General features: G+C 39.4%; 2 protein-coding genes across 4 annotated transcripts in view; one reads left to right on the plus strand and one right to left on the minus strand.

Moving 5' to 3' along the window:
* Window positions 1-1,654, plus strand: part of LOC123364566 (pinopsin-like) — a 141,349-nt gene extending 139,695 nt beyond the window's left edge. Inside the window, exons 1-2 of one of the 2 annotated variants that reach the window (XR_006577167.1) lie at window positions 279-383; window positions 1,253-1,389. Coding sequence is in view for 1 of the 2 variants with exons in the window: in XM_045006795.1 (XP_044862730.1) it covers window positions 1,253-1,495 (243 nt within the window). In the remaining variant the exon portion in view is untranslated. Of the gene's footprint in view, window positions 1-278; window positions 384-1,252 lie in introns of those variants that run through there. The other variant, XM_045006795.1, reaches the window with a different exon arrangement.
* ST6GAL2 (ST6 beta-galactoside alpha-2,6-sialyltransferase 2) overlaps window positions 1-18,102 on the minus strand; it is a 66,325-nt gene that overhangs the window by 7,075 nt on the left and 41,148 nt on the right. Inside the window, exons 3-5 of one of the 2 annotated variants that reach the window (XM_045006785.1) lie at window positions 16,710-16,807; window positions 14,076-14,177; window positions 12,744-12,918 (exon numbers count right to left, since the gene is read on the minus strand). In XM_045006785.1, the coding sequence (XP_044862720.1) occupies window positions 12,744-12,918; window positions 14,076-14,177; window positions 16,710-16,807 (375 nt within the window). Of the gene's footprint in view, window positions 1-60; window positions 225-12,743; window positions 12,919-14,075; window positions 14,178-16,709; window positions 16,808-18,102 lie in introns of those variants that run through there. The other variant, XR_006577165.1, reaches the window with a different exon arrangement.

An 18,102-nucleotide genomic window follows, 5' to 3' on the forward strand; every position in this document is an offset into this window, starting at 1 on the left:
TGATGCTATTATTCAGTGGTGAGGTTAGAGTACTAACATGTTCCTCAGTGCATTTCTTACTTCCAGTTTCGTAAGTGGTGTCTTTCTTAGAGTGGGTTTGAGCCAGTTGCTCTTCATCCATCCGCTGGCTTCTTTAAAGGCATTGAGACATTTTGGAGACACAGAAATCACATAGGTGGACAAAGCGATATAGCAGAGTGTCATCCATGTACTGGTAGCACTAGAGCACGTGACCTCACAGAGCTCTCCAAAGAATTCTATATAAATGCTTAGGAGGATGGGATTCTATGCGATGGGGCATAGATGAGGACAAGCAGGTGCCCACTGTGACACTCTGGGATTTGTCTAGCATAATGCAGACCCATTTTCTCTGGCTCAGTCTCGTATGTATCATCAGCTGTGTCCAAGATTTCTAAGACATCCACCAGTATCAGCACAGAGATTCACTTCCTGTTTAAAGCTAGGAAACGGTCACCTCCACTGTGCCAGGCATTGTTGTCTCTATCCCATGTCCATGCATGGGACTATCCCGGTTCATTGAATGAGAATGTTGTCTCTCATAGCAGGGCTACGTTAGAAATGATACTGTCCAACTTTTGGTGTTGCTAATTAGAAGTTAGATAATAGGCTTTCCCATTAGAAAGTTTTGGAATTAGAGAGCCACAAAGGGGTTGAGAGCTAAATCCCATGATTTAAAATCAATCAACATTAAAAAAGTTAATTTACTACTAAAATTAAGCAAAACTATTGTTTAAAATGTAATTTGCAGTATTAAAACTCAGATTTCCAATGCTTATTAATGCAAAAGCTGATTCTTTTCATCCTGCCCTGCCTCATCAGATAATCACGGTGCTGGCTTCTGTTCTTTTCTTTTCTAAGTCACTTTAAAACAATGTATTCGTAATTAACTCTTCTTTTATCATTTGATGCAGTGATTAGAACATGTTTTCGATTATACTGAAGTTTTCCTTTTACATTAAATGGAATTTATGACCCTAAAGAGTAACAATACTAATCCAAAAGGAAAGATGCCCAAACATATGTGAAATTTACTGTTTCACCTACAAGCAACAAAGAATGTGAGTGAGAAATTTGGAGTGAGAAATGATGAATTACAAATTGACAAAAATTATGAGCCTAATCTTTCAGAGTGAATCCATAACTCCAACCTGTAACTAGAGATGCATTTAATTTTAAATTTGTCTAGCAGCTATGTTTAAAAAAGAATCTCTGATTTGATTTTGTTTTTCAGTTTTACAAATGCTTTCTTCTACTTTTCCACTGCTACCGTCCTTCGGCTGCTGATGGAGAAACCATATGTCAGTCTAAGGTAACCGTAATCCAGCTGAATCAGAAAGTGGACAGTGGAGTCACATGTAATAATCAAGTACTTCCTGAAACGGATGAGAAAGTGCCCTGTCTGCTGAGCCCAAAGTCAAGCTTGAAGCCCGCTTCAGAAGACACGCCACAGATGTTAAAGGAGAATTCTCTCTGATGACTAGTCACACACCTTAACCGGTGTACGCTGTTTTATTGCCACACTACCCAGTTTACTTTAACATTCCTAAAGGAAATTGCTATTTGTGGAATAGGAAAAAAAAATATGAGAAGAACAAAAATAGGCTTCTGTTCCTATTTATTAATAGCAACTAAGATTGAAAGTCCCAGAAGAAATGGTTTGATATGGCAGTTTTAAAACAATACAGGTGACCTTCCAGATATAAGTTAATTATTTAATAGAGAACTGAAAAGCAGTGAAGGTTTAAATCTTTATAATCTGATGAGCAATGTCTCCAAGAGTCAATCTATATTAAGGACATATGTGTCATCTAGTTTATCCTTTTGCCAGTAGATTTTTCCCTACTAGTATTTTGGTCTCCTATACTTATAAAAGTGAGTGATGAAGATTCCACCCCTTCCCTTAGGACAAAGTCTAAAAAACTCCAAGATTTTCCTGACAGTCACCCTATTTTCCCTTTCTTAATTTCATTCAACTTCTCCTAGTTAAATCCCTTTAGCCTGTAACATTAATCTCCATCCTTAGCATTTACAACAGTCCTACATTTGCATGTGGCTACTTACTGGTATTCTGCACCCTGCCTGGCTAATACCTATTTATTTCCAGGCGCAGTTCAATCCTTTTAAGTGGTTGATGATCCAGGTATCAGACAATGTCTTTCTTCCAATGCTTACTGCAACTCTTACAGTCTGGCAGGGCATGCTGTCTGTCTGTTCCGGGGCTTGAACTCTCCAGGACCAGCAGCCAGACATTTACTACAGGGCCTAAAGTAGATTTGGGGGAAAAAAAGAGGGAAAGTGCTCCCTGCACCAGCCAAGGAATAAGAGATGTGTGGGAAGTGCCTATGGTTAAAAGCTCCCTCCTCCCCCACCCCTGGCTTGGATGAAGGAGTGGGAGGCACACTTTGCCCTTCTTCCGCTTTTCCTACTGTTTATGTTCCAGGTACCTTTTCCCTCATCTAACAGAGCCTGAATTTTGTAAGATTTACATGAGCAGTGATGAAATATTTTACTGAATTCACATCTACTCATTTAATTCTGTTCCAAACTGGAGTCAGTGCGTCAAATTTGCATTGATTGATTGATTTATGTAAACCTATGCTAATTACTGCTCACACAGTTATTGCCATTATCCTTTATCGGCCAAATTTGCAAACTGTGATCTATATATGAACACTATCACTTGTGCAAGCAAATAATCAAATTTACACATGCAAACACCATTTCTTGCATACATCAAGCACGTGTCTGTTCTGCATGTGATAAATATCTCATTTGGGCACACAAATGGTAGGGCATGAAAAATCAGTTGTGTAAATGACTGCTTGCAAAATTGCATGCACTCAAATACGGGGTGTGTCAAGATACCTTTTGGAAGCGTGAGTAGATATTTAAAGCATTTCCTCAATGCTTATTCCACTATTAAGACATTTTAGAAAGAATTCCACCACTTTTCCAGTGTCCTTCTGGCTCCAATAGCAGTTGATTTAAAGACTAGAAGAGAACAATACTGTGATTCATTCTGGTGAATATACATGCAAAGCTTAACAGAAGGGACAAATATTAGTTACTTTTAAAATTTAAACAGAGTCTTTAAAAACATGCTGCAAACAAAGAACAATAAAAACTACAATAAAGTAATCAGTGATGTTCTTTTAATTGGGTAGTGTCTGGTACAGAGTACTTTACGGTTCAATGCATCTCACCAACCTTATTTAGGGAGAGGATTAAGTCACTGGAGAGTACATACTGGCAAGGGAAATATACTATATGACAGAATAGCTCTTTTCCATCTGTAACTTCTGATTCCATTAACAAAACTGACAGCATAAACCCTGCCAAGAATCCTAATAATCCAGTAAAATGTCTTTTAAAGCTAGCGATAAAAACTATAAAACAAATACAATTCTAAATTAGAGATGACACTCCACTCTTTCCTCACACAGCTGTAAAAAAGGGCACAAACAGGAAAGTTAACCTCTTCATTCTGCATAAGCATGACTAGACATCCTAGGTTTTAGAGCCTTTATTTTTTTTATTTTATATTTAAAACTGTTCCTCATTCGAAGAACAAACCCCTGTCTGATAGATAACCTAGGACTAAGTTTAGAAAAGCATTAAACAGAATGAAAATAGTAGGAATCTAAAACGAATAATAGAAATTAGAAATGCAAAGAACTAGGACATTTAGACCTGCCCCCTGCCAATATCAATATTTTTTCCCTACAATGCATTTTCTAATGCTCTGTACTTTCTGCTCTTTAAAAGTTCCTAGCAATAGGGCTACTAACATTTATCTGGGGAGAGCATTCCACAGCCTAGTAAATCTCACAGTCAAGCCTCTCTTTCTTAATTGCCTTAGTTCTCTTATATCCTTTTGCACCATTCTATTCATTTCCATTTTCCTTAGTGTTTATGACCTTCAAATGGGAAGTTTATGTCATCTGGCCCCAGCTATTTAGTTGTTGCTGTGCCAAGCTACATTTATTTTAATTTTTCCTCGCAATTCAATTTCTTCATCCCCGAGCATGTTGAGTGGTCTTCTCAAGCCCCCTTGAAACTGTCAGTAGCTTGGCACTGAGGTACCCAGAAATGAACCCTGTATTTCAGATGAGCAATAACTTAACAACGAGGCCGACTCCTCTACGTACTAGTTCTAAGGAAATTGGGGAAGCTCTATCAGGTGATTCATTTAAAAATTAGGCTAGACAGATTGCTCAAGAATATACTATGGGGATCCACCCAGAATCAACAAGTGGGCAGAAAAAAACGATTTATAGGCCTTTTCCAGTTCTGATGTCTATAATAAACTATTTTTGAGCTCTCAGAGCTTAAACATAACATCTATTTTTAATAAGGAAAAAAAAGAGAGTGTGGAAATTACAAAGAACAATTTTACCTGACCTTAAATGTGGCAAGAATAACTGGTGAGGCTACAGTATTACCATACATGCAAAAAGAGAACTGAAAAGATTTCCCTATAAGCCAAACCTAGTCTTTGCTAATGCCCTCTCTCTCTTTTTATGGTCCAAAAACCATATTTAGATTACAACAGCTGTAAAATAGGAAATTTAAAAAACAGTTTTGCCCACATACAGAAAAATCTAGAAAAGTTGCTGTATAGACTACAGTTCAGGAGTGTGACTTATGTGTATTCTGTAGATAAGTTACTGTAGGGGAAAATATGATTAGCACTAAAAATATTCATTTGAAAAGAGTATTTAAAATATATATTATTCAAATGAAATTATCAGGTTATCAAGCTTGCTGACCAGCTGTTTCTTTATTATAATATTACAGTTTTGGACACTAATAAAAATTTAAATATTTCAAAATGCTCAATAGGATACATTAGTTTACCTTCCTTTTAATAGCAATATAACTTTAGAAGATTAGATTTGGCTTAAATTGAGTCTAAATGGCACAACTAAACTCTTGGGATTTTGCAATCTGTGCTGCTGAAAATATTTAAACAGAATTAAATGAAAAGTGTTACGTTATTTGCATGGCTGGTTTATACAAATGAACACAGAGATTCTAATCAAAAGGAGAAAATGTGTTAATTTGGTTTTGGTAATTTTAATAATTCAAGAGGTTTTCAATGTCCAACATTCATCTTTTGCATGGTACAACTGTGCTTTGTGGTTAGCAAATTAATTTAAAAAACATTTTTCCTAGTTTGTAAATATATAAAATATAATTTAATATACCTGAGTATAACAGATGACATATAAAAGCATCTGACGTAAGGAATCTAATTCAGATATTAACCAAGACTTCAGCTCAGCTTCTGATTTAGCAAAACTGTTGAATTATTTACAATGAAGAAATACAGATATAGAACTTGATTTTCAGAAGTGCTGGGCACTCACAACTTCTGTTAAGAGCTGTGGATGTTCAGTAACTCTGAAAAATGAGGCCCATAGGTGTTAACTTTTTTTAAGAAGTCAGCATTAAAGAGATCTTAACAAGCTTATGTGTAAGAGAGTGAACAAAATACCATATAATATATAATAACCACATACATGTAATCTGATTATCACACACTCAGTATATGCCACTTTTTTCCCCACGCATCACAGTAGCAGCCACAGAACTAAGTTTAACAACGTAACTATTTTGAATTAAACTATTTTGTTTAATAAAGTACATGAAGGTTTTATGAACATTGGGCATAATGAAAATACAGTTTTCTGCACATTAGTCTGCATATGTACACTGTGTGTTTGTCATTCTTTGACAAATTAAATTAAAAGTGACAGATTCTCAGGTGGATGCTACTGACTCCATCAAATTTAACAAACAAAAAGCAAGAATAGAAGCAATGGTAAATGCTGTAGCTGTGCTATCATTGAGGTGTATCCCTAGAAATACTACAAAACACATGTATGTATGAAATTTACTTTTTATTGGTGTTCAGGAATGCTGGATGCAGGAGTATTGGTTCATGTTTGTAATAGGGGGCCATATGATGCCACAGATATGCACATGGATTGAAGGCAGTATGTTACCCACAGTTCTGTGGGTTTAATAGACTTTTTAAATGAAGAAAAGTGCTGTGTTCATTTCCAAAAGAAGGTTATTTCATGTCTGTTTGGTCAATCAAAGATGACAAATATTAACCACAAGAGAACACTACTTGAATTTACAAAAAATCAACACTAATTAAAGAATTTAAATGGCGTTTGTGTCTAGACATAAGCAGTAATATACCTGTGTTTGATGTAGATTTTTGCATCGTGTAGTTTGATTAGAAATCAACGTTACTGTGAACACAAAAAGTTGCACCGTTTATGAATAACTATAATGTATTCTGTCAAGTATCAGAGGGGTAGCCGTGTTAGTCTGGTTCTGTAGAAGCAGCAAAGAATCCTGTGGCACCTTATAGACTAACAGACGTTTTGCAGCATGAGCTTTCGTGGGTGAATACCCACTTCTTTGGATGCAAGACTTGCATCCAAAGAAGTGGGTATTCACCCACGAAAGCTCATGCTGCAAAACGTCTGTTAGTCTATAAGGTGCCACAGGATTCTTTGCTGCTTATAATGTATTCTGTAAATTCATAGATATGAAAATGCTAACTAATATTACCATGTGCTGTTAAGTGTTTTATTCAAGGTCAAATGACATGCTGGAGTATTAAAGAAACCCACCACACAGAATGAAAAGATGAAAAGTGATAGATAATGCCTGGAATGCTACTTGAAATGAGTTTACTCTCTTCTCTGTGTATACCAGGAAGCTGAAACGTCTTAAATGTTTGAGCGTTTTCTACCTGCATGATAATATATCTGAAAAAGGGTAACCATTACACCAGTCCAATTTTGTTTTTTAGCAACTAGTTGCCAGATTACTAGCTAAATCAAGGTAACAATAACAGGCAAATGGTTTTAAAACAACTAATATGTTTAACATTGTCACTGTTTTCAAATTATGCAAACATTCTTTTTAAGCCTAGGTAGAGATCAGCAGCATTCTTCTTGTCAACATGCCATTTGAAATGGTTTTATATCCGTGTCCTGAATGAAAACAATCTGATAATGTACCAGTGTTATGATTTGCTTGCTTGTGTTGTCATCCTGAGTTACGCATGCAAAGGTAGTTGAATATAGTGTTATCAAGACTCCTTAATGCCTACCTGTTGTTTTGAACTGTTACGGTGAACTGTAAATCCTGAAACAAGAATTTCTTTTTCAATAGTATTTAGTTACTGTTTATATTTTCTTAAAACCCAGCTCTCTTTGAATTTTGCTCTATCCTGCTTCATTTCCCTTCTTACACACACCTGGACCAGGATAAAGTCCTACTAACTAGGAGCCATGATACTGTTTAATAGATGAAGCAGGTGTTCTTTAGCACATAGGTTACTATAAGCACTGATTTATTTTACTACTACCAATGCAAATGGGCAGATATGCAACTGTGTATGGCTCTGTATTCACAGCCATAAGAATCCATTCTGTGTATTTGCTATAATTCCCATGTACCATGTCACATGGAAGTGTGACTATACATGCATGAAGGGTCATGAAAGGCTCTAGAAGCAAGAGAGGTATACTCCTCTTCTACATACTCCAGATGTAGCCAGAGTGATCCAACACCCGATGCCATCTTGCTGTGAAAGGCAGAATTCCTGTTCACAGCAACAAAACACAGTGTGTGCACAGAAGATGAGCGACAGCGAGCCACAGTATTAAAGGGAAGAAGCCATTACAGCAATGGCCAAGGCTGCTGGTGCAGATCCCTCAGGTACATGGTGACTGGAGCACACCAGCTGACACAAGAATCCCTTACCCTAGGCAGCTGCTGAAAGAGAACGGTTGCCTCCATACAATGATACACTGCCAGCCAAAGGCAAAACCTTTCCATGTTCTAAACTGGATGCTGTCCCAACAACAATCTTTAGCACACAAGGGTGAGACCACAGAAAGGCAAATGTCTCTTGTAAAGTGGCTTAACACTATATATATTATAGTAGTGCTTCAATTAGTTAAAAAAGCAGTGGTATTCATTCCAAAGATCGCCTCCCTCCCTCACAAACACCATAATGAAGCTCCCCACCCCTCATCTGTTCAGTGCCCTTTCTGCTACTGGCGAGGATACAATTGTGTGCTGTAAATGAAACACACCATTTTTCTAAACAAGGTGTGTGTTCTTACTTTGTCTGTACTTCCATTTGCTTATTCCTCTTTTGTTATCTTTCGATTTACTCATTCCTCTTCTTCCCTCTCACTTTTTCATTCCTGCTATTTTTTTTCTCTCTAGTGATGCACCTTTGTCATAGTGTTGTGCCGTCTCAAGCCAAAACTGGCACCTCTGTCTGCTTGCATGTTGTTGTAGGTGTCATGCTCTACGTTCTCTCTCTCTTTTGCTCTCTCTTTAGTGTCTCACTTTTCACTCAGAATAGCTTCATCTTTTGTGGTTCTTATAATGTGCAGTATCCAATGAATGCAACTTTCATCCCAGCAATATGTCTCATTGCATGGCTGAAAATTAAAAGACACTACTGGAGTGGTGCTGAAATCATGTTTTGTTATATTATCATGATAAAACAAAATATTGGATAGCTGTTCATTTAGTGAGTACCATCTATCTCAATGAGGCAAAGGGGTGTGTAATTTCCTAATTTTTATTAAAAAAAAAAAAAAGGAAAAAAATCAGAAATTTCACCATGTAGCATCATAGCCACACCCACATGCTCATCAGCAGAGTTGGAACCTTCAGATCCATCACACAGACCTTTACCATTTGAGTTCACAGAATAAATGATAGCAATAGTAGGTTATTGTCATCTATGTGGACCAGCTCTAGAACAGGATGGGCTACTTGCCAGTGAGTTTCACAGAAATTTGCTGACAATACAAGAATCTTGGGTTCCATTACAGGAAGTGGTGCGGGCCAAGGGATGTGCTGGCTGCCACTTCCAGCAGCTCCCATTGGCCTGGAGCAGCGAACTGCGGCCAGTGGGAGCCGCGATCGGCCGAACCTGCGGACATGATAGGTAAACAAACCGTCCCGGCCCGCCAGGGGCTTTCCCTACACAAGCGGCGGACTGGCTTTGAGAACCACTGCTCTACACTGCCTGGGTGCCAGCGGGGGGGGGGGGGTGTCACTGAGAGCTCAAGAGATGCAAGCTTCCTGCTCTCCATTCCAGTACCCAGAGAAGCTAAAAGCAGCCATTTACAGTTAAAATCTGACTTCAGCCCAGTACCCCTGGGATGTGGCATGCAGAGTCTGGTCAGCACTGGGAGCTGTGAGCGGCTTGAACATGCTCAGTGAGGACAGAATCTTTGGTGATATTAACTGTTAAGTTCTAGAAAGTCTCTGCTGAGCATGTGCAAACTGTGATTTTTTTCAAAGGCTTATAACCTGGCCAAGTTTGGGCAGATTTTCATGAGGACAGTAAAGCCCTGACACAAAGGCCACTCCTCTGCCAAATTTCAAATCCCCACTCCACAACATGGGAGTGCTAGAGCATTTCCAAAGGAAAGGTTACCAGAATTTTTGTTTAATGTAAAAAAAGGAAAGTATTTTCTACTAGCCTTGTTGTCAGAAATAGCTGAACAGTTTTGGCTGAAGTTTTCCAAAACAATTTAGCCTGTCATGGAAAATTTCAGCCCAGATAGTTTAAATTTAGCAAAGTTATCAACATCTGAAAACAGAGCTTTATTATGGGAAGTGTTGGGCAACCTTAATACTAGGCAGTGGTACAAGGAAGGCTGCAGAGCTCCTGAGGGCTCCATCCCATGGATGTACTTTTACCCAGGTCTGGGCTCAGAGTATGCACCCTTCGCAACGTATGAAATATGGACAATACAGAGCAAGTTGTTATCTCACTAGTAACGCCACTAAAGATTTGCTATCCTGACTATTGTGCTAGGAAGGTTTTCAAGCACGGAGAGCTCAGCTGGCAAAAGGGCCACTTAGCGACCTTAACAATATGTGGGTGGGTCAAGCCTTCTGTACAGCGGGGTCAGCTGGAATTTCTCTCTCTGCATTCCCAGACTCTTTTCAGTTGTATGCCCCTTTCTCAGTATACAATAAATAGCTGGAAACTTGGTGAATCACCCGCAATGGGAGAATATCCAGAACATACGTGTTAAACAGGAAAGTGACATTCCCCCATTCCTTTGTTTAGTTGGGTACAGATTCTTATAACCATGTTAAGCAATACTTTGCTCCAGAAGTAATCCCAAGGACTTCAATAGGACTACGATGAGTTAACATACTAAACAATGTGAGTATGGATGACAGAATCTGTCCCTTTAGGAGAATATATAAAAGTGACAAGGGTTATGCATCTGTTTTAATTGTAGGGCTGCAAATCTTGATTTAGAAAAAAGTCATTCTAATAAACTGATTTTATGCATGCTTATTTTGGTTCAAGTGCAGACTTAGATTAAAAGGAAATAGGTCCCTCTACCTGTGGAAATTCATACGTGCATTTCAGGCTACTATAAACAACTGGATTTTTCTTAATTTGATGTTTTCATGCTAATAATGAGATTGTGCTAAGATAGTATGGGCATTTAATAAATCATTTCCTAGATATCATCTTTAAAATAAGTTACTGTAATATTTTATGACAACTTTCATTTGTCTAGACCCTCTATTCAATCTGAATTATATTTGCTAGGGATATTCATCCCTAAATATGCTAATTTTTTAGATTTGCAAACAAACAAGCAGTACCATGCAATTTAGATTACATGGCTATCATACAGTCCCTCTCATCTGTGTCTGTCAGCTTCAGTTCCAAACAGATATTTGCCACCTGAGTTGCTGATATCCAATTTGAACACTAACATGTCCCATCAAATTTCTGCCAAATTGAATTACATTATTTGTGCATTATCCTATCATTTACGTCTACCTCTGACAATACACAGTTGCTGTAGTATGCTCTCTTTCAGTTTAAACGACATTACATGTGCGCTGTATAGATATATATTCAATATGCTCTTAAATGTGAAATATCGATTCTGACGAGCCTTCAAATGCACCTAACGCTATAGTAGCTAGATGCCAAATAAGGCAATTAAGGCTCACAGTTGGTTTGTCCAATTATCTATCTTAGCGTTTTATACTGCTGTCCAGAATGCGCTCTGTGTAACAGCAACAGCAAAAGCAATGTCCCTAGTTAATTTCATGGAGTCTGGCACATCTCTCTTTTTGAGATAACGATGGTGGTGTGGGGTTTTTTTAAGGCTGATTTGTTTCCGAGTGCATTTCTGATTTGGGTTTTGGGGGGCTTTTGTTTTTTGTGGGGGGAATTTGGGGGGGGCGGGGGTGGTAGGAGTTTACAAGATGGAACTTTTTAATGTTTAAAAAAAAAAGGTATTTTCTGCTAGCCTGGTTCTCAGAAATAGCCTAACAGTTTTGGCTGAAGTTTTCCACAACAGTTTAGGCTGTCATGGAAAATGTCTCAGTGTTGTCTTTCTTACAGCGCAAAGGACTTTTCAGAGAGGAAGTGGTTTCAGCATTCCTAAAGACAGATTCTGGATTGACAACTGGACTCTTCCTCTTCACCATTCCCAGGTTCAGCAGCTGTTATTTTATTTTATTAAAACGTTTTCATTATTCTAGGAAAGATTTTGCTGAACGGTGAGCTTTGAGCAATGCCCTGATATCATTCCCAGAATTCTTTGGCTCCAGCTTCCAAATATCTAACGCTGGGAACTCACAGCTTCAACATTCCTGATGAACACTGCTCTTCTGATGGATAATGACTGGACAGGTGATCTGTATCCTATCCCACTGAAAGCCTAAAAACTTTCACTAAGACCTTGAATTGGCTCTGGAATCCAATGGGAAGCCACCAGAGGATGCAGAGCACTGGGGAGACGCGGCTTTTCCTGCTTGTTATTCTAGCTCAAGCATCCAGTCATCTTTGAGAGTTACCTCGGTATTTTCTGACTGTGATAAACACATAGACCACTATGGTTAGATCCTCATCTGAGGGGGGAAGGGTAAAGTCTCAGATCAGAGGTGGAAGGCAGCCCTTGTTGCACTGTTGCTACTTGTGTATCCACTAGCAGTGATGAATCCAGTAAGATCTTGAGACTTCAGAATGCGTGGCTTACATGTATCCCTACATGTTAGTGATAAGCATCTACCAGGCACTGACAGTCACACAACAGGAAATGTGACCTCCGGGCCAAGTCATCCCTTCTTCAGGGAAATATTATGGAAGGGCCAAGAAACCGAGTTGGAATTCTGTGCCTCCTACTGTAAAGGGAGGGTGACATGCACTAGCTACTCTGAGGCTGGAACAGTACTATGGAGCCCTGCCTGGGCAGGAACACTCCTCCTCCCCTGTCGTTTGCGGAAGAAGCATGTGGCTTGACTGGTTGGGTAAAGATTTTAAAACTTTACAATGGACAGTAATAGCACAAAAGCATTGCATCTATCACTTGTGGTGGATTTTAGTGGTAAGTAAAAGTAATAGTTTTGTTTCATACAAACTCCCCGGATATCTCACTGAAAAAGTCCATACACTTGAGCATTTCGTAAACTAGTGATTTAAGGGTCAAGAATCCATAACATTCACGGTAAGTCACTCTGTTATTTTATACTATGTTTCCCATGCTGTGTATTTTAAATGGTCATTGTCACTACACTAGCACAATAAATAATGCATGAAAACAGGCCTGAGTATGAGGAATGTATCTATTTAACCATTATTTAGATAACATGTCTTTTAGGGCATTGCTAGATACACCTACCAATGAAACCTGATGAAGGTGGGTTGGGCTGTATCTTCTCTTTAGTGTTCTCCTGAATGATGTCCCAGAGCTGCCATATAAACTTGGGATGGAGAATGTAAAATAGCTGGTTTGGATTCCTCCTGCGATGCTGCACGTAAGGTGTGAACAGGTTATAGTCTGGCTTCTTATACCACTGGGGGGTGGAGGGAAAACAACCAAAAGTGAGAAACTGATCAGTCCTAGGGTGCTGCTCAATACACACTAAACAGTATATAAAATACAACACCAGCAGCTCTGTGTTGGCACTGAAGTACGAAAGCATAGGCAGCAAGCCGGCCTGGGTTGCTGGACATTTTCTTAGTGAGCCAGTCCCGAACTTGGGCTGCTCTGCTCCCTCCTCCATGTGTGTACTCCCAATATGCAATTCACTCCAGTGCATAGAACCAACACAAGGCCTATGCACCATTCACAGACCCACATTAAGTAATTAATTAGGGGTTAAATAGGCTTAGTGCAGGACATTGGCACTGGGGTGAATTTCATTCCAAAACACCACCAGCTGCAGCAGCTCCTGGAGGAGGCAGAAAGCACCCTGTCAGCTGCACTAAAGGGGGTTCACCTGAGGAAACAGGCACACTTATCTCCAGCTGCAGAGTGCTCAGCTCTATTGCTTCCCTGGGCTCCCACTGCTAATAGCTTCCTTTTCTACAGAGCCCCTCCAAGTGACTGCAAGATGGATTTTTGGGGGGTGATGGTGACTGGAAACAAAGGGGTTTGGGGGAGGAGGGCACCAGCAAATTAATTTGGAAGCCTGGGGACTTGTGAATAAATATATGTTGTGGTGTGCTCGAGGGTCAATGGATTTGGAAGAGACTAGGGAAGAGTATTATGTATTTTTATTTAAGTATAGGATGTTTGTGGTGGGACATACGGGAAAATGAAAATACAGATGTGATTATCTACCTTCGCTCATGCCCCTCCACAAAAATCCAGCACTTTCCCTACCTACCGCACACAGCAATTTCTCCCATATTTATTATCTAACTCTCATTTTTAAATACCCAAAACAGTAAGACCTCACCCCAACTCCCTACCAATCCATCTGTCCTCGGTATCTCTTAAAATAAGTAGTCTGCTCAGGTAGAAGTGAAGGCCATTCAGAAGACTTTGCCCAGTGAATATATCTCTCCATATGGAAATGGTGTGCTGTACTTACAAGTACCACATTAAAATCTTGAGATCATTAAACTGACTGGTAGCTATGGGCTGTAGAATCAAACTATTCATTGCAGGTAACTTTGTCCACTGTTTTCAGCTGGTTGGGAGGAAATGAGCAAACTGAGGACTTACCACATTCAGATTTGCAGAGTAAGGAGCAGGATCCCAGGCCACTAAAATAACATCTTTATATAATGAGCTGTCAATGAAGTGATGGTTTGGATTGGTGAGAATCTGCAAACAAACACACACACATACACACACAAATGTTTTCAATGAAACCTGAGCAGTGTGAATCCTCTCTCTACAAAAGAACATGCAAAGAGTAGCACTAGTAAATGCAAATGTGTACCAGAGTAAAGTCCGGGGATTCTATGAACATCAAGCTTTTTGAAACATGGCACATCAGTGGCAACACAGATACACATCCATGCTTTTGTTGGATGCTCAACAAGCCAACAAAAATGGTGGCAGAGTCGGAAAAAGGGGGGTTATCACCAACCTTTTCTTGCTAAGGCTAAATGCAAGGGGTTTTTTAAACACGTAAAAAGACCTGAGCCCAAAGGAAGTACAAAAAGAATAATCAACTTCCCCAAGGGCTTCTCATCCCCCTCCACAGCTTCAGATGCTCCTATTTTCTGGACACACATAGCATCTGTACAGCTGGTGTGTGTCCAGAAAATAGTCAGAGTTCCTCTCTGAAATAAAAGCTTCCCTCAGCCACTTGTGTTACTTGAACCTTCAGTGAACTTTTATCAATTTTACATGTTAAGAGTTTAACCATAAGCAGCACTCATGCTTGTGTGAAGATTCTGTTCACTGAATTACAACTGTGTCCACAGTAGATCACCAGTAAGTAACATGTTACGGGTCCACCCAGAAGCCCACCAGTTGTGTGTGGACACAGCTATGTATTTCAGAAATTTAAAATTAAAGTATTACTAGCCCAAACTGCACATCGGAACCTTTTCTTGGGGAGCCAGCAACTTTCACAGGAGGGCTGTGACTCCAGGATCCTACTTTGGTGTTCTGTTGTTTTTCAGCTTAAATAAAAGAGATCCCTCAATGAAAGTAGTTCCAAAACGGAAAATTCAACCCTTCAGAGTAAAAGACCCATCTGCTTTGATAGGAGCAAAATAATTCCATTTTTGCAATAGCAGAAATACAACTCAGATCCACTGCTGTCATCTGCCTTTCAGCCTTTCTGGCATCCGACGAAGTGGGTATTCACCCACGAAAGCTCATGCTGTAAAACGTCTGTTAGTCTATAAGGTGCCACAGGATTCTTTGCTGCATCTGCCTTTCTGTTTCTCTCCAATATATCTTCTCCCTAATTCTTCTAGCCCACTGTGGCTTTCCTTTCATTCCTCCTGGCCCATCCTTTTGCTGAGCTGCTATTCCTTTGGCTCCTAACCAGATCTTGCTGATCCCTGGGTCATCCAAACCCAGGGAGGATTCGGAAGAAAGACCTCAACAGTAATTAAAACAGCATTAATTTGGCTCTAGCTGTTTTATTAATCTACATTCCATAGAAATGAATTCAAAACTAATTGTCATTTCCCTTTAGATTTCAATGAGCCATATTTCCTTGAGAAAAATAATTTTGTTGCCATAGCAGTATTTTCCCTACCACAAACTTTGAGCTTAGGTGACTTTTTATCAGCTTTCTACAAGACCAGAAGAACCAGTCCAAACCACCACAGTATCCCTAACCTCCCATTTCTGTGGGTAGTGTTTTTTTTAAATAATGTGAGCTCTTGTCTTCAGAGTATAAGCTTGTTAAGGCAGAGATCATGTCTTCTTTTAAGTTTGCTCAGCACCTATCACACTGGGGGCACTGCCAAAAACAAATAGTTAAGAAAAGGAATAATTTAACAATAATGCTACTAAATTGAGTTATGCAAGGTCTGTTATGACACAATTTTGAAAATGCAATAATAATAATTAGAATTTATATAGCATGTTTTATGTTCAAAACACGGTAAGGGCATTAACTAATTAAATCCTCACAATCCCCAGATGGGGAAACTGAAAGGAGAAAATGAAGTGGTTTGTCCAAGGCCAGAGCTTAGCAAATCGGTTTTAGCAGTTTTTGAAAACTGAAAAAAATACTTCAACCACAAGATGTCACTATAGCTCAACAAATGTTAACATCTGTCAAAGAAAACTTTTTTTTTTTTGGTTAGTTGAGGAAGTTCAGCTCAGATGCATTGTCTAGTTTTCACTGCGGTTTCTGTATTTTGTATACATTTTCAACTGGATTTAGAAAGAGGTGGAGTGACTTGGCCTACCTAGGTCATGCTCCAAGACAGCTAGCTCCCAGGAAAAGGTGGAGTGGGGAGTTGTAATGGAAGATAGGGGAGTTCCAATATCCATGCTCCTACGGGATCACGGGGACCCAGAAGCAGTATGGAGGTACAAATCCTCTGCAGTGATGACTCTGGCCTTAAGCAGATACCTTGAGATCTGCAGGCTTCATCCAAAACTTTGCAAACCCATCCTTTGATATCTTTGTCTCAGGGGAACTCCATGATTCCAGACTCCTCAAGTTTCCTGGCACTATGCAAGAATACCCTGTAGGGGAGAACTGACCTTGAATGTTTCATCAGCTCTACATCATGGTTATGTCATTGGTGTGAATCACTAGTTGCTTACCAGATTATCCAACCATCTTTGTCCTTAAAATGTTTGATTTCTAAGATGTTAATTAAGCAATATTATATTGTATAGAAATAATAAACACACGAGTTCCCAAAAGATTCTGACCTGGGAGTTAATGATGCGCACGGTCGTTTTATTTCCAACATCTTTTTCATAGCCACGTGTAGGAGCAGAATTAAATCTCAGAACTGCATCATGAGAATCTAAGGGCACAAAAGGGCTACATTGATATATTTCTTAGTAAGATAAAACAATCTGATTTCAAGGAAAATGGATTTGTAAATTTTCCTAATCCTGGTACTGTATTCAGAGGATAAATATTCCACCATGAGGCAAAGCCCAAATCCTCTTTATCTGCCATATGTTACTACAATTGTTCAAATCCACTGGAAAAATTCAGAACAATCCAATACTAATTTAACTTGCAACGCATATGCAGTGTAGTTGCAGCCATGTCATACCTCACCCACCTTGTCTCTTGCAATGTATACAGATTTACCCTAATTGGATAAAATTAGAATGGAAAGTTTATTAGTCCACACAATTTTGCATATTATTTCTACTGCAGTATATTAAAACAAATACTTCATGCAAAGATGCATTAAACTAGGTCAGTATGCACTTATGTAATGATCATCACTGCTTAGATACAGAGGTCTATAATAGGCTTATATTTTATAAAGCAGAATTCTGTCTCCCAAACCTGCAAATCCAACCTCATCCCCAAAATCAGTGCAGTTCTTGTGGAATCTGTGGGTGGGCAGAGCTGTCAGCACACAGGCCCTATTCCTCCAAAGCAACTTTAGGGCCCTCTGGCTTCCCGGCAGCTGGGCTCCAATCGAGCTGCACTGCTAGGGCTTTCTACAAACTGGAGTTGTGCAATTAGGAAGAGGAGCTCTGTATAACAGACAACTGACTTTGGCCCCAATTCAGCAAAGTGGTCAACCATATGCTTATCTTTAAGCACATGCTTAAATCCTATTGACTTCAGCTTAAGCACTTTGCTGGATTGAAGCTTCCATCAGTATTGTCTTTGTGAGCATTCCCTACTGCTTATGTAGATTTCAGAAGAGGTTGGAAGGGGGTGCAGAGGAACGATGAGAAAGGGGGTCAGTGAGAATGGCACCCCCACTACAGACAGTACTCTCCTGCTTTCACACCTGGCCCTGGGATCTACACAAGTTTTCTCCCTTCTGCCTATGTAGAGGATCATCTAGGCCAAAGTATGCTACCCACCTCATCTCGTGAAGGTTTAACAGATGAGTACAATGAGTTACTATAACAGTTATTAATTTAACTATATTTAAAATGCACCCATCCATAGCTCTGGGCACAGCCACAAAATCATTCAACATGGAGCCCAGCATTCACTTTGCATACTACGCTGGTCCCACCCACATTAACTCTCCTCTCTACACCCCGGCCCTCTGCCTGGAAAAATAGTAGAGAGCTACTGCAATGCAGTGCAACCTGCAGATCAACACATCCCAACTCTGAG

Source organism: Mauremys mutica, chromosome 1, assembly GCF_020497125.1.
Source record: "Mauremys mutica isolate MM-2020 ecotype Southern chromosome 1, ASM2049712v1, whole genome shotgun sequence".
In the NCBI taxonomy this organism is placed as follows: Eukaryota; Metazoa; Chordata; order Testudines; family Geoemydidae; genus Mauremys; species Mauremys mutica.